Source organism: Euphorbia lathyris, chromosome 9 (assembly GCF_963576675.1).
Source record: "Euphorbia lathyris chromosome 9, ddEupLath1.1, whole genome shotgun sequence".
Taxonomy (NCBI): Eukaryota; Viridiplantae; Streptophyta; class Magnoliopsida; order Malpighiales; family Euphorbiaceae; genus Euphorbia; species Euphorbia lathyris.
The window spans coordinates 50,797,058-50,814,567 of NC_088918.1; the positions used below are offsets into that span (position 1 = coordinate 50,797,058).

Consider the following 17,510-nt stretch of genomic DNA (forward strand, 5'->3'; position numbering starts at 1 on the left):
TGTATGCCTATAATAATCTTAACCAATTTCAAGTGGTATTATGTGAAAATTTTTATTATACCAAACTCTACTTAGTAATAACCTCTCAATTGTTATACAAATAGTCCGGTCTCAAGTGTATTTCTATATAGAGGTTTTACTGTAAGTGATTAGTAATCAAATATCAATTAGTTTGATACAGGTATAATATAGCTATCTTTAAATTATTTTCAATAAAATCTATCCACTGCTAATTACATGAGTATTTTAAGTGATTAATAATCAAATATCAATCAATTTAATCCAAACATAATATAATAGTCTATCATATTCAGTTTTGTGTCTACCATATCTTTGTTTGTTAGTTATTACTTTTCCAAGACATGGCTTTTAATATACAGTAGTATTATTGAGAGAAGTTTGGTTTTAATAATATTTACATAAATGTATTAATTACATATTGAAATTGAATGGAACAATGGAAAGCCATTTAAAGAAATGAGAGTAATTATTTACAGTCTAACTTCGACAACGTCACCATCTTTGAGCTCAGTATTTGGCAAGACATGATGACCATTAACCAGAACCAACTTCCCTTCAAGGCCTACTCTTCTAGCAGCATCTGCAGCAGTGCTACCACTCCCCAATCTCATTATTTCACCATGGGGCCAACAAATTACCACCACTTCACCCAGAACACCTGAACAATCACACTTATAATAACACTCTGCTTCCCCAATACTTGCCTCCGAACGTAGTTGCTCTTCCCATTGCAGCATTGTCCTTAATAGACGAACCTATCATTATCATTATCAACATTACACCTACTCACTCAGACATTAAAATAACAAATGAATTTTTTAATAATAGAGTACTGACCTTATTGTTGATGCCAGCATCAACTGAATTGGAAGCATCAGAATCCAATGTTGGTCTAGATGCAACAGAATCAACAGGTCTGCCTTCAAAAACAGCAGATACAGTATCCCAATATTCACATTCTTCTTGCTTTGTTAGCTCAATCACTTGGATGAAAGTTGGCAGCAAACGCTCAAATTGATCTTGCTGCATCCAACCGTATACACCAATCAAGGTTCTCTATTATCATTATTTGCTAATATAATTACTTGATGTTACTATAAGGTTACACAGTATCACACCAAATGAAGCTGAAACATAAAGTCAAGACCAAACAAATAAAAAAAAAAACTGACGTCTATACCCTGCCAGCAGTTGAGACCCAATTTAAATAACTGGAGCAACTGTCGTCTATACCAATTGCACGTCAACAGTATCAACCATACAAATAGAAATTCAAGCTTCTCATGTCGCATCAAGAGGATTTTCAATACTTCATTATCTTCTGGGCTATGCTTTATAGTACATGCAAATAAAACAGATTATATATCTGATCAAAAGTTGTGGCAATCAACTTTTTCATTCTGATGATGAGTTGCAATTAAGTGATGGAAATTTCAAATAAAAAATCGCCATATGTAGTGCATTCTTCAAGCTACAGGATTCTACACTATTGGCAATAAATCAAGACTTCTAGTCATTCATTACAGGGACTCTGACAAAGAGTTCCCTGTATACTCCAGTATCTCCAAACACATGGTAAATTCTCTCTATATTCATTCCTCTGTAGTGAAATACAGACATATACGCACACCATCATTTTAAGAGAATGACCACATAACCATATAACCTTCTCACCAAAGCACAACCAGACATACCTTGTGGTACATACCATCTCGACAAAGCGTATATTTCTCAAGGCAAGTACACCAATCCCCATGTCCGGATTCACACCACCACTCATCTGAGACCTGAAACACCAAGGTAGTAGCAAGAACAAGCAGGGTTATTAGAATTAGGAATCATTTCATACATTTAATTACATTGATTTAAAGTTAAAATGGCTCTAGATTAGAAATGACATATCATGAGCAAAATAATATTATTGTGGTCATGGAAGCATGTGTAATTTCAATAAGTTCCTGTGTGTGGTCATCTCATATGAGTTGGGTCGAAGCTTTAGGTGTACTTTCTTTCCAACCAAAGTAGTTTCCATAATATAAATGTTTATAATACAAACTAAAACTACAAGAAATAATTAACATGTTATCAGTGTAGATATTCAGTGTGATATTTTCTTTTCTTTCCCGTCCAATCCCTTTTTTCCCATAAAAAAAAAGTTTCTTTTTTTTCCACAACTTAAAGGTCCAACCATACATTATTGACAAAGATGCTTCAGAAACTTGAACATAATAAGCAACGCATAAAACTAGAAAGCATCACCTTTTTGTATAATCTTGCATAAGCTTCCCAACGCTTTATTGGGAAAGAAGATCTCCTATCAGCTACTGCTTCAGAAGCTGCAAGGCCAAAACTCACAGCAACTAGCAATTCTCTTCCATCCTTATCTACTCTGAAACCGAAATTTCACATAGAATCTAATTATTTCAAAGTTCATAAGCTTTATAGCAATTACAGCAAAGGATAAACATAAAATTAGAGTATACCTGATTATAACAGCAGTAGATAAGTGACTTTCTTCAACTCTAAGAACTGGATGTCCTACTTTCAGGGATCTGTACTTCTGAAACTGATCATATCCAATGGATCTATGACTATCAATATCTCCGGAAACACTGGAAGATGCGTCTGTTTCAGATTTATGCAAATTGTTTATTGAAGGCAACTTATTTCGAGTTTCTTTGTAGAGCCAGTGTGCAGCAAGTCCATGCTCAGCATACTCGTGCATTTTCTTGAAAAGATCGCAATAAAGTAGTTGTACGAGTCAAATCCAAAACCACAATTACTTGTGGATCAAAGCAAAGGAGAGAAGTTCAATACCTGTGTTCTTATCTGGACTTCTATAGGGGCATTATCAGGACCTTGCACTGCTGTGTGAAGAGACTGAAATTATCAAAAGGAAAGCTTATAAATAAAATACAACTCAAATTATAGGAAGCAAAAGCACATAAATAAGACAAAATTCCAACAGGGTCGACATGTGTATGCATGATAGGATCCCATCTCTTAAATAAAACTTCTTTGATGATATTGACAGAATTCTTTATAGTGGAAGAAAAAGGGAAACAATTTTTTTTTTTAAAAACAGCATAATTTTACAAGTTTTGAACTAAAAGTAGAACCGAGATCTGACACAAAATAATATGGCCCATTAACAGTTGGTAGTAGCTAGAGCAATTCCATTGCTAGCTTTAGTATTACCCTCGTTACATTTATCTATTCTGAGAATTCTATGTATCACAATAGAATCTCATGCCAGGGCACCTCCCCCTCTCATAAAGTTAGTATATGAGGTTCTACGGCTAAAGATGGATGAGAGTATCTTTTCTGTGCTTCCTAGGATATTATAAGATCCATGAAGATAATAAAATTTCACCATAATATGCTGGTTACCAAATTTATTTATTTTTTGTTAACACACAGATGTTTATATCAAATAAAAATTTCTAAGGAAATAAGCATTACCCTTAACTGCATTTCATAGATAAAAGTGAGACTGGAAAGTACCTGATATCCACTGGGCTTTGGGTTAACAATATAATCATCGAATTCCCCATCAATAGGGCTCCAAAGCCTGCACCAGAAGGTTAACAGATGATGCAGCTTAACAAAATAATTAATCTAATCCTTCTTCGAAAAATCAAGCACCATTCAGTACTAAAACACACCATCATATTTTCAAGAATCAGATTGTCAAGCTGATGCTAATCAAATCTCAAAAAAGTAATTAGAAATACATTCCCCAGTCTGGAAGTATTTATGGCTATAGCAAATCAGGCATATGGCTTTACTCAGAAAAGCTCTAAAATACTGTCAGCAATAAAAGTCAAATGTGATCCCTATAAGACCTCATGCATCTTTTTTTTTTTTTTTGAAAGAAAGACCTCATGCATCTAGATGTAACATAAGTTCATATATATAGCATACCTATGCACTGTGTTGAGAAGACTATAACAACTCCGAATTGCAGGTCCATGTAGAGTCCCATTCTTGTCTCCAACAACTACTCTCAGTGCACGGGCATCATACACTTCACTGATGTCAACATCTTTCCGTTTCATCTACAGGGCATAAACTTAGCACATTGCAAATTGATTACAAAACATCAAAACGACATGATCATAGGAAACTGGATAAAAAAAACATCTTAAATAATGAAACTAAATATGTTTCAACATAACTGAGCTAGCAGTAAAAGCAAACTGCTAGGAACAAAATTAGGTGATTGCGGTTAAGGAAGAAGAAGGCCTCTCTAGGCACATTGTCATTGACGAAAAACTAATTTATTTTTAAAATTATTATGTCTTTTCATGACTGAAAATGCAACATATGGATCATAAATTCCTCATTTTACCTTGCTATAGACACTATACAAGCTTTTCAGTCTACCAGATAAAGTCACTTCCATGCCTGGAATATAACTGCAAGCATGAGAGAGATATAGAGAAATTATCCATTACATGAGGAGAATTTGATAATATATAATATGATACAATATAAAGAAGCAGAACCTACGATGTTGAAATAAACAGCTCTCTCTCAAGTGCTTCCTCACAAGCAATAAGAGATGCTAGAGAAATTCCAGCATCCTGAATGACTTTTTGTGCTTTTTGAGTGTCTGATGATGTTTTTCCAAGATTACTAAGAAACAATATCCCCTTCTTACGGTCCAACAATATATCAAAAGGAAGTACAGCTTCCAAAAGATCCTACACATATACAAAACAAAAATTGCACCAAGGCTTATTATAAATGTTTTATACAGCACTTCAAGACTTATTATTTGGAAATTCAAAAGAATTTGGATTCCAAAGGTTCTTCGTGAAAAACCCTCTTCTAAGACAATTATTCAGTATATACCTTCATTGTTGAGATATCTTCATTCAAAGCTGCAGGCTCTTGCCCATCAAGAGTCGGAGTTTCAGCATCCAAAGGTAGCAAACTGAATTTGTTAGATATTCTTCTTGGATATCCAGCCCTGTTACTAGAGCTCCACATGGAAGCCAGATCGGCACGCATCTTCTGGAACAGTTGAGGCTGCATAAAGTAGAGGATAACTATGTGCTTGTTTAAAGAATTAAATTTACTCCCAAATTCAATCTCCATGGAACAAGTTCCTTACGTTGTTGTTGATTGGCTTCTCCATTCTATTTTAAATCCTTTTGTTGAGAATGTCTTTTATTTCTAAAACTTACTAACAATCAGAGTTATTAAAGGCGCGCCTCGGCTAAGGCTTCCAGCCTTAGCGCCTCTGGATGACAGAGGCGGGTGGTGTCAGCCAGGCGCGCGCCTTGGCGGGCCTCGGATTCGTTAGGGCTGTTTAGGGCTTTTTGGGTTTTTTTAAATTCTTTTATTATCAGCCATGGATTAAAAATAAGATGAATGGCTGAGATTAGTTTAGAAAATAAAAGAAAAGGGCAGAAACAAAGTATTGATACTTTTCATCGAGATCAGCAGACCCATCGCAGACCAGATTAGTTGTTTTCTAGAGTCAAGAAGACTATTAGTGTTATTAATTATTTGAAGTTGTACTTTGGTCTTTAGTTTTTAACTTTTAAGTCGGTATTATGAGTTTACGTTTATGCCTTAATAGTTAACTAGAACTTAACTCATGCATTTTATGGTTTTACTGTTGGTATTTGACTATTTGTGGATTATTTGTGACTAGTATTATGAACTTATGATTTTTTTTTTTTTGTGCGCCTCGTGTCGCTCGGGCGGGCACCTTAAGTTGCGCCTTGCGCCAAGGCTCCAGGACCCCTTGCGCCTTAGTGCGCCTTAAATAACTATGCTAACAATAAAACAAAATGTTTACATAATTCCAAAAGATTCAAATGAACCCAAACCTAGCATACAGAGACATCTCTAAGATAGTTTTGAGTAGCAAGAGCTCGTTTAATCCATAATCTAACAACCTAGGAAACAATTGCATGCATGCCTTAGTTATGCAGCCATGCTCAAACACTCAGAATTGCATAAGCATAATCCTGAACTTTCTGATTCTTAATTACATTTATCCATATTCCTTAAAATTTGACGAAAAATATAGACGAATCCCATTTTGAGCTCAATGCGCTGTCAAATTAGCTTCAGTTATCACCCTCTACAATGTTGTATAGTTCCTTGGTTTAAAATAAATCAACAATATCTTAAGTTGAATACAAATGTGATCCTAGCAACAACAACAACAACAACACCTTAGTCCCGAAATGATTCGGGGTCAGCTAACATGAACCATCATATAAAACCGTGAAATCAAGTCGTGTCGGCGACATAAATTCTCTCCCTCCACTCTCTCCTATCCACTACCATATTTTCCTCAATCCCCAATAAACTCATATCACTCTCGATCACCCTCTTCCAAGTTTGCTTAGGTCTTCCCCTATCCCTCACCGTTACATCCCTTTGCCACTCTTCAGTCCTCCTAACCGGCGCATAAGGCGCTCTTCGTCTTACAACAAATGTGATCCCAGCATGTTTAAATAATTATTTTCCAAATCATATGGCTTCTTTTACTTCATGATATTAACACTAATACTCAAAAGAATCTGCATTCAGCGCATCATGTTCCACATAATAAAAAATGATGCAAGTCACCTGAAGAACCGCAAAACATAGATCTTCTAGTTCAGCTTTCAATGCCCACAGGCCCAATCTAGAAGCAAGTGAGCACCAAATAAGTAAAGTCTCTTGAGCAACAGCTTGAGCCTTCAATGCAGGCAGAGCATAACTGCAACAGAATTTAAATATATAATTATGTCAAGGATCATGACAAGAAAGGCTGTTCTATAAAATTGTAATTTTCAAAAACAAAACAAAACAGGATTTATTAACAAGAATTCTGAAACATCATTAAGCTAATCCCAGTAAGTGAGGCATCATATCAAATAAACAGAGGAAACCACAAAACAGTATTCATTGAGATAAAAGATACTAGTCAAAACAGTATTTCCAGAAAATGAAATTAATTAGAAAAGGTATAAGAAATAGAGATGGATTTTAAAAGAAGATACAGTCAGTACATGGTCCTCATGTTGTGAAGACGGTCTGCAAGCTTGATAAGCACCACTCGGGGATCGTCAACCATGCCCAAGAGCATAACTCGTAAATTATTTGCCTTCAAAAGGAACACCATGTTGTATAGAGTTAGCAAAGCCAATATAAAGGCTAGTATGCCATGCTTCTTACAACATCTTATGGGGTTACGAGACTGTATCATACCCAAACATTAAATACAAATTGCAGACCATCATTCATCAGATCAAACAATATTTAATAGGCTTACATATTTGACAAAATGCTTATGATTGCACTACAGACTTGTTGATAGAGATCAAATGCAAGTTTTCATTTTTCTATAATATGATTCACGTTCACCCCTTGTTATTATGATGGGTAATAATAAAATTATGTCAACAGCAATTTAAAATAATGAAAAAGAAAAAGCATCTTAATGACTATAAGTTACAATGCAGTTTTATGTTACATTTCTGCAATTTGAAGTTCCATACCTCTTCGTGACCAAGGGTACTCTGGTTCACATTTATTCTGCGATGTCTTCGTAGAAGCTGCAAATGAAAAGGTTTTACAAGTCAAGAGTATAGGGAAGAAAAGTTGCAAAGAAATATCTATAAACCAAAAAATAAAAGAGTCATATCCAGACATACACATAATATTAAAAAAAAAAATAAAAAAAAAAGAATATAGATGTACAAATCATATCATCAGGAGATGCCATGTTAGAATAAAAATCATGTTTAGGAGTTTATAGCTTTTAAGCTGTCTACCACAAAAAACCAAACAGGACAACCATTACAGTTTTTCTGTTCCCGATATTATGGAAGATGCATACATTTATTTAATCTTAAAAGGGATATGCAAAGTCAATTGGACCCCTGCTCTACTAGCTACTCTACTAGCTGGACAAAGTCAGAGTGTCAGACTTTTCAAACTATCATGGTGCTTTCTGTCAAGAATTCATTCAATTGCTGCTTCACTTTTTATATACATTGACATTATTCCCAAAATTTAGAAATCCAAGAAATCTACCTTTTTTACAACACGAAGTACGAAGAGATGGAAAAATTGTTTCCCACAATGATAATTCCCCAAGGAAACTGAATTAACTAAAGACCATATACATACAAAAGCAATTTGCCAAATGTGAACTGCTTTATGCAAGTAAATAGTGGTTGCTTAACCTTTCCAAATTAATTCACACAAAGAACTACTTCTGTTTGCTTTTCAAGCTATTAGTTAAAAGGGATAAGGCACAAAAATACCCCATCATTGGCAGCAAAGAGAAATTTTACCCCTAACATCATAAATGTTGCAATTGTACTCCAACATTTGTAAGTTGGACCAATTTTACCCCTAAGTGTAATTATACTCTAAGCAGTCAGGAATCTCGTTATCTCCACTCTACCTATGCGTTATGTTATCACTCATCAGCAACAGAAACACGTGAAAAAAAAAATTTAAAAAAACTACAAAAGTATCCTGTGTTACGTGTGTCTTTGTTCTGATACTGATAATTGATGACATACACACAAGTGGAGATAACGAGATTCATGACGCATAGAGTGTTCCGTTAATAATGAACGAAAATTGGTCCAACTTTCAAACGTTAAGGGTAAAATTGGTAAAGCTGGAGGTAAAATTGTACCATTTTAGACTTTAGGGATAAAATTGCTCGATGGGTATTCTTGTACCTTAGCCCTAGTTAAAACAAATCCAACGAAAAATAAGTTCCTAGGAGTTGAGAACATCACTAAACCCCTTCCCCTTTTCTTTGTGAGTTGATATGAGGTTACACAACAAGGTGTAGCAGCCCCCTCCACATCTCTCATGCCTTTAAAAAGAATCCAAGGACAAAGCAAAGATATACTAGAAAAAAATAATAATAAATAAATTAATTAAGGGAAGCAGAAGAGAGAAACAATTATGAGCCCGTAGACCATAACATTGATACCTGATTTACATAACTTAATCTGGAAACTCCAGCAACTAACTTTGCTACATCTTCACCAAATTCTTCTCCAATATTGTGTAAATTTTCATTCGTATCATCCACGACATCATGAAGAATCCCAGCTACAACTGTATCAACAGCCTAAATAATTTTTTAAAATGTTAATCAAGGACATAATGACAGGGGAAAACAAATAAATGCTCAAGAGTTATGTGAATGCATGAAAAAGAGAACACTTCAGTGTACGTGGAATAAGGTCAACTAAACATGTAAAACATCAAGACTTTTTCAGGATTCTAATCGACATGGGAAAGAACAATCACATGTTAACATACACTATGAGGAAAGAGTTCCATATCATTCCATCATATGGATGAAAATACCATGCATAAGATTGCAAGTTTCCCATGCCACCAAGTGATTTTCATTATGAACCTCGTTGACATACGAAAGGAATCAAATGCATTGATAAGTAGCCAAATGAGAGAGAAACTTTCAACGAAATCCAGCATATGCATCAAAAGGACTGTTGGAATTGTGAGCAGTACATAATTAGTAATGTAACCTAGAGTGCAGAGTATTAACTCTATTATTAAGCTGTTAGGAGTTAGTTACAGCTGGCGGGGAAATACCTATAGTTGTTACTAAGTTCTTGAGCTATATAAGCTCACACTACTGTATTCAATTCTTATGATGAAGTAAAGAGATATTTTTCTTCACAAATTTATCATGGTATCAGAGCTTTTCTAGGTAAATAGAAGTTTTCTCTAATGGCTTGTCCAAGGAAGAGTTATGCAGATGCAGTGCTAACTCATGATGAAGAAGATTCTGATGAATCGTGATCTCAAGGAAAAGAGAGACAATCGGGATTGCTAGATATTTTTTGGGTATTGAGTTGGCAAGAACTATTCTGCTGACTCAACAGAAATATATAGGTGACATGATTCAGGATGCAGGGTTACAATAGGCTAAGATAGTGGCTAGTAAAGTCCCAACTCGATGACAATTTACAGATCCTTCACCACCGTATGCTAATCCAGACCCGTAAGGTATAATGGTGGGTCATTTATTGTATTTAGGGTTCACTAGGCCAGACATTGGGTATATTATTCAACAGTTGAGCCAATGTATAACTTCCCCTCTAGAAGTTCATATACGAATTGCCTTACATGCTTTGAGATATCTTAAGGGGACTTCTTGTTTGGATTGTTTTATCCTTCCACTTGTGATTTCAACTTATATATTGTAACTCTGATTAAGGACGGTGCAAAATAACCAAGAGATCAGTTACACACTATTGTGTAATCTGTTCGCTCATGTTGCAAGTTGCAACTACTGATGTCACATCCTCATCCTCTGGTCTAACCTAAACACTTACTGTAGAAGAATATGTCAAGTACCACGACACACTAGCTTCACAGGGTTTCTCTTCGTCTATCACCACCATTGCCGACTCGAGTAACTCAAATAAATGCATCGTTTCATCATCTTCAAAATGGGTCATTGATTTTGGTGCCACATACCATATCAGGTAATTTTGAATTTTTCTCTTCTCATTCTGGTACTTTTCATTCCCATATAACCCTAGCTAATGGAACAAATTCATCTTTCATTATTTCTTGCAATATTTAACTCAACCCCTTCACTTTCTCTTTCACCTGTCCTAAATGTACCTAGTTTTGCTTTTAATTTGATATCTGTGAGTAAACTTACTCGTTCCCTAAATTATTCTATCTCATTTTTCCCTGATCATTGTTTGTTTCGCGACGAAGTAGATTATTGGTGGTGGACAAGAATTTGGAGGTCTCTATGTGTTGGTTACTAATGTTAGAAGACCTATTGCTTGCTCTAGTGTATCCACTCCTTTTGACAAGCACTGTCGGTTAGGACACCCATCTCTACCTCTTTTGAAAAAGTTGTGTCCTCAATTTCAAAATTTATCTACTTTAGATTGTGAGACTTGTCAGTTTGCAAAGCACCATTGTTTGTCTTCCTACCCACGAGTCAAAATTTTCCTTTGAATTAGTACATTCTTATGTTTGTGGACCATGTTCTGCCGTATCTAAACCTGATTTTAGTATTTTGTTACGTTTATGGATGATTTTTCTCATACCACTTAGCTATATCTAATGAAAAATAGTGCTGACATTTTATTGCTTTATGTGCTGAAATTAAGACTCAATTTAATGTTTTTGTTCATATAATAAGTGACAATGCTAAAGAATACTTTCCTGGACCATTTCAAACTTTGATGCTCCAAAATGGTATTCTTCACCAATCTTCATGTGTTGATATACCTCAAAATGGTGTGGTTGAAAGCAAAAATGTCATCTTCTTGAAACAACTAGAGCTCTTTTATTCCAAACACATGTTCCTAAACACTTTTGGATGCATGTTTCCTTATCAAGAGGATGCCTTCCTCAATCGTATAACGTAAGACTCCTTTTGATACTCTCTTTCCTAACAAATCATTACTTCATGTATCACCACAAATTTTTAGGAGTACTTGCTTTGTTCGGGATGTTTGGCCACAAGTCACTAAACTCGACCCTAAAGCCCTAAAATGTGTCTTTCTTGGTCACTCTTGTCTCCAGAAAGGGTCTTAATGCTTTTGCCCCTCTCTTAATAAGTACTTCGTGTCTTTTGATGTCACGTTTATGAAGCATGTTCTCTTCTTTCCCACATCATTTGACATACCTATTGTAATAATGTAGGAATGGTATGGGTCTGTATAGGTATGGGCTGTAGCTGTCTAAATATTGTATTCTTAATGTGTATATATATGTGTATTCTCCTTGAATGAAATATATTCATATAGTTTTAGTCTATATGCTATCCCATGTGTTTCCGGTGCATTCACATGGTTTGTAGCATGGTATCAGAGCCTATTTTGACTTCATTTGCTGCACTTGTGTGCAGAGTTTCTCAGTTTGTATTTTTGAGTTGTTTTCTTCAGCATTACTGTCTGCCTTGTGAGCAGATTCTTTGGACCTAGGGTGGGTTCCAAGCTCAGTTCATCTCACCGGATTGTCGCCGTTCCTCTTTCACCGCCTTCGTCTCTCTGTTTCCAACCTGTTTGTCCGGTTAGTTTTCCAAGGTATCTTGAGTTGTAGCCGTAGGTAGTATCCTTAATGTGTATATATATGTATTTTCCTTGAATGAAATATATTCATATAGTTTTAGCCTATATGGTATCCCATGTATTTGCGGTGTATTCACATGGTTTGTAACACCTACTACAAACGACATTGTGCATCGGTCCAAATATTGTATTCTTAATGTGTATATATATGTGTATTCTCCTTGAATGAAATATATTCATATAGTTTTAGTCTATATGCTATCCCATGTGTTTCCGGTGCATTCACATGGTTTGTAGCATGGTATCAGAGCCTATTTTGACTTCATTTGCTGCACTTGTGTGCAGAGTTTCTCAGTTTGTATTTTTGAGTTGTTTTCTTCAGCATTACTGTCTGCCTTGTGAGCAGATTCTTTGGACCTAGGGTGGGTTCCAAGCTCAGTTCATCTCACCGGATTGTCGCCGTTCCTCTTTCACCGCCTTCGTCTCTCTGTTTCCAACCTGTTTGTCCGGTTAGTTTTCCAAAGTATCTTGAGTTGTATCCGTAGGTAGTATCCTTAATGTGTATATATATATGTATTTTCCTTGAATGAAATATATTCATATAGTTTTAGCCTATATGGTATCCCATGTATTTGAGGTGTATTCACATGGTTTGTAACACCTACTACAAACGACATTGTGCATCGGTCCAAAACCGAACCGAAAAAACCGAAATGATCAAAATAATTGACACTGACACCGAACACAATAATAAGTAAAACCGAAACGAATTAAGTTAAAAATAAAAAATAACAAATAAAAACCACTATATTTTCTCATTAAATTTACCTCAACAACAAAAAAAATTGAAATACTTTCAAAATATATCTATATTGGATAATTATGGCAATAATAAAAAAAAATTTAAACTTGTAAAATCAAATATATGTGTGTGTGTCTATATACATAAGAATGTAAAATATGTGTAATTCGGTGCAGTTCAGTTTTTTTATATTTTTTTTTTGTCGAACCGAACCGAAATACACTTAAAATTAAAACCGATGCCGAACCAAAGTGCCAAAAAGGCCAATTCAATCAATTCGGTTCGATATGCGGTTTAAACCGAACTGATGCACACCCCTAGACAACAATGTTGATGTGTGTTCGTATATCAAGTCCACCAAATTCCACAACCTTTGCCCACACAACCATGTAAGAAGTGATGAGGAAATCTAGGTGCTAAGTAGTGTAGTGTGCCTACGACTCCGAATTTCATCTCAATTAAAAGGAGAGTTATTTAATGATCCTCGAAGATATAGGCATTTGGTTTGAAAACTAAACTATCTTACATTAACTAGACCTGATATAGCCTACTATGTTAGTATTGTCAGCCAGTTCATTTCTTCTCCTACCATGAATCACTGAACTGCGCTTAACAGATCCTGTGTTACTTAAAAGGAACTCCTGGGCGAGGAATACTTTACAAAAATCACGATCATACCCATATTGAATGTTTTTCTTATTCATTCACTGAGATTAAATGTTTCTCCAATGCATATTGGAGATCCAAGGATGATAGGAGATCTACTACTTGTTATTGTGTCTTCGTTGAAGAAAAAATAGTTTCTTGTAAGAACAAGAAGCAACATATTGTATCTCCCTTGAGTGCAGAATTCGAGTATCAGTTTGTGAGATTATGTGGCATTCATCATCTCTTGTCTGAATTTGGATTCGAAATCACTACTCCAACAAAGTTATTAGTGACAATTAAACAACACTTCATATTGCACCCAAACCTGTTTCATGAACGTACCAAGCATATTGAAGTAGACTGACATTTTATAGAAGCCAGAAGAGAAGATCATTTCTACGGCTTACGTCAGAACTGATGAGCAATTTGGAGATATCTTTACTAAAGCCTTAAATGGAGTTCAAGTTAACTATATTTGTAACAAACTGGACATCATAAATATTTATACTCCAACTTGAAAGGGAGTGTTAACATTAGAAGTGTGAATAGGTGTAATAGTGTGAAAAGGTGTAACAGAGCTCAATCATAGGAATTAGAGTTAATATACAGTAAAACCTCTATATAGGAATACTCTATATAAGAATAACCTCCAATTTGTTATAAAAAATTTCGGTCCCAACTTGGGCCGGTTATAAATAAGAATAACCTCCCAAATGTTAATTGTTATACATAATCCAAGTCCCACCTTTAGAAACTATACCTCTATATAGGAATAATTATGTAAATAATGTATATATGTATTAAGGATTTAAACAAAATTTATTAAAAAATTTAAAAATTATTAAGATTAAATATGAGTTGGCACACAAATTCCAACTTTAACTATAAATTCTTACCATTTTCCCATAAAACTCTTTTCTTTATGTATTGGAAACTAAACTCAAAACTCTTCCAATTCTTTAGGTATTGGAAATAAAACTCGTAGACTTGATATGCTAAACATTAAATTTATAAACTTTAAGTGTTGATTTTTTTTTTTTTGGTACCAAACTCTATATAAGAATAACCTCCCAATTGTTATACAAATTGTCCGGTCTCAAACGTATTCCTATATAGAGGTTTTACTGTAATAATTAATTAGCATTGGTTTACTTTCCTAGTTTGACACTAATTCTTTGTATAAATACTTGTACCTTTCCATAATCAATACAAGACACTATACACATTTTTCTGTTGTCTTTATAGTGAATTAAAATGGCTGGTATATCTCTTATGTGAGTTTGGCATCAAATCCACGTTGCCTATTCCATTATACTGTGAGAACCGGTCTACCATATACATTACCTCAAATCAGTTTTTCATGAGCAAACGAAACATATAGCAATTGACTATCACATTGTAAGAGAGTTTATTGGATGGTTTCGTTTTTCTACTCCCTATATTTCAACAAACACACGCCTGGTTGATGTGCTTACAAAGCCTTTGAGTTCTAATTAAATGAAGTCTAGTTTAATCAAGTTAGAATTAGTGACATTTACATCCACAACTTGAGAGGGGGTGTTAGAATTGAGAGCAGTAAATAATAAGTAATGTAAGCTAGACTGCAAAATATTAACTCTCGTTATTAAACTGTTAGGAGTTAGTTACAGCTGGTTGGAAAATACCTGTAGTTGTTACTAAGTCCTTGAGTTATATAAGCTCACACTAATGTATTTCGATTCTTCTGATGAAATAAAGAGATCCATTTTTCTTCACAAATTTATCAAAGACAATGCAACATACTGTTGACAGGGATATATCAATTAATTCAAAATTGAAATCACAGACCGATGGTAGAATAATATCAATATAGGAAAAGAAAGGGTAAAAATAAGACCTAGCATTTACTTAGTCACGGTTGCCAGTGAGAATGAAATTTTCTGGTTTTTAATATACTAGAAGCTAACAAGAAGGCAAGAATATGACAAGAATAAAGAAACTGAATCATAAGGTTGATACTAGAAGTGCATACTCTTTTGCTAGTGGAAGGAACCAGCATCGCTACGATTCTTCCTGTATGGATACAATGAATCAAATAAGGGTCTCCTGTTCTCCGAAACTGCCCATGATGAGCCTTTTTAGCAAAGACGATAGCCTTTTGCACCTGCCTTCACAGATGAAGAAATTTTAGTCGCAGTAGACAAATACTAGGCATGTGAAATTATCCAAGTAGAGATGGAAAACCTTTGCATCGGTAAATATAGGATACCCAGTCACATCTACTCCTTCCACTATAAAAGAACCTGCTCAAGATAAAAAGAAAAAAATAGGTAAAAAAAAAAAAAAAGAAATGATTATTTGATGGAGGAAACTAGAATCCACAAATTCTATCACCTGGATGTTCCTCCACTTTTGGCCACAAAAAATCAACCTTGGTGGAGAGGCAAGCACCAGAAGCAATGGCCACAGCAGTGACAGCAACGTGAGTGATAGTGGAAGTAACAGCACCATGGACGGCGCCAGTGGAGGAAGCGGCAGCAGCAGCTGCGATGATGTTGGCGGTGGTGAAAACAGAGTTGAGAGAGGAGGATACGGAGAATTTGGGAGCAATCTGATCGAGAACGCAGCGGAATTTGTATGAATAAGTAGCAGTGCGGATATTATAGGGATAGAGATGGAATTTATGGAGAAAGGGGGAGGTTTTGTTAGTAAACATGATGGAAGATAGGATTTCGCATGAGCAAGAAGTAGAAGACAACGACGAAGAAGAAAGCATTGAAATTTGATGAAATGATTTATTTATTTTCTCTTTTTTGTGAAAATGGCGTATTTGTTTGGTGAGTGAAAGAAAAATAAAAATCTAGCAATTCTTTTTTATAGGATTTACGGGGAAGAGAGTGAATGTGTGGTGGGAGAGTGAAGAATGAAACAGGCAAATTTTTATGTGGCCGGTAATTGGGATGTTCCTTCTCCACTCCTGGTGAAGGTTTTTTTTTTTCTGGTTTAATGTTTCTCATTGAATATCCTATTTACCCCCTTAAATTTGTCTAAATTGTTCATTTTACCCTTCTAACTCATCGAATGTCCTATTTACCCCTTTAACTCCATAAAAGTGGTATTTCTCACCTCCTTAACTTGTCCAAATTTGTCATTTTACTCATTCTCAACTCATTGAATATCCTATTTACCATCTTAACTCTATAAAAGTGGTATTTCTCACCACTTATGATCCTATTTACCCTCTTAACTCCATAAAAATTGTATTTTTTATCCCTTTATAGTAGTAAAAAAAAGTTGAAAAGAGAAAGAACGAATAAAAAATACAAATAACAAGAACATTAATATAAACAAGTTAAATACATTAAATGTATGGATAATGTACCAAAATAGGCCTATGATTTTTAGAGAAGTATCAATTTAGGTTCCACTTACAAAATAGCATAAATATAGGTTTAACATTTAAAAAAAGTTATCAATTTAGGCTTCGATAACGGATTGTAAGGGGTGAAAAATACCACTTTTATGGAGTTAATGGGGTAAATAGAACATTATATGAGTTGGGGGGATAAATAGACAAGTTAAGGGGGTGAGAAATACCACTTTTATGAAGTTAAGGAGGTAAATAGGACATTCAATGAGTTGAGGGGGTAAAATGACCGATTTGGACAAGTTAAGGGGGCTGGGGAAGCATTAGGCCTTTTTTTTTAATTATTATTTGGTTAAATTATAAACTAGCCCACCTGAGAGGTCGGTCATACATTGATCTATTACAACACCCCAGGGCCGATCCTAAGAACTTAGAGGCTCAGAGGCGAGTTACTAAGTGAGATCTAATAAGTACAAGTAAAAATAAAATAGAAAAATCGATTGTATAAAAAAAATATTACTTAAAAATGACAAAAATTTTTTGTAACATTTAACAAACGATCTAATAAAAACATTTCATATGAAAAAAACATTTTATATTGCTTTAAGCACCCAATTTCTTATACAAAATGATGTCTATGAGC

General features: G+C 34.8%; 1 protein-coding gene across 3 annotated transcripts; it reads right to left on the reverse strand.

Annotated features, from left to right (window-relative positions):
- Positions 1 to 292: 292 nt before the first annotated feature.
- Positions 293 to 16,418, reverse strand: LOC136205754 (uncharacterized). 3 transcript variants are annotated; one of them, XM_065996503.1, is made up of 18 exons: positions 15,895 to 16,413; positions 15,745 to 15,803; positions 15,533 to 15,664; positions 8,990 to 9,130; positions 7,530 to 7,586; positions 7,041 to 7,135; positions 6,616 to 6,748; positions 4,879 to 5,055; positions 4,534 to 4,727; positions 4,373 to 4,439; positions 3,946 to 4,079; positions 3,526 to 3,592; positions 2,839 to 2,901; positions 2,505 to 2,749; positions 2,281 to 2,410; positions 1,716 to 1,808; positions 859 to 1,044; positions 293 to 776 (listed from the first exon to the last, which is right to left on the reverse strand). In XM_065996503.1, exons 1-18 carry the CDS (start codon positions 16,274 to 16,276, stop codon positions 492 to 494), a joined length of 2,640 nt encoding a protein of 879 aa, XP_065852575.1. In that variant the 5' UTR covers positions 16,277 to 16,413; the 3' UTR covers positions 293 to 491. The 3 variants fall into 3 exon arrangements, with proteins under 3 accessions (XP_065852575.1, XP_065852576.1, XP_065852578.1); XM_065996504.1 differs by having other exon boundaries at positions 295 to 776; positions 15,533 to 15,668; positions 15,895 to 15,975; XM_065996506.1 differs by lacking the exon at positions 293 to 776 and having other exon boundaries at positions 889 to 1,044; positions 1,730 to 1,808; positions 15,895 to 16,418.
- Positions 16,419 to 17,510: the final 1,092 nt, after the last annotated feature.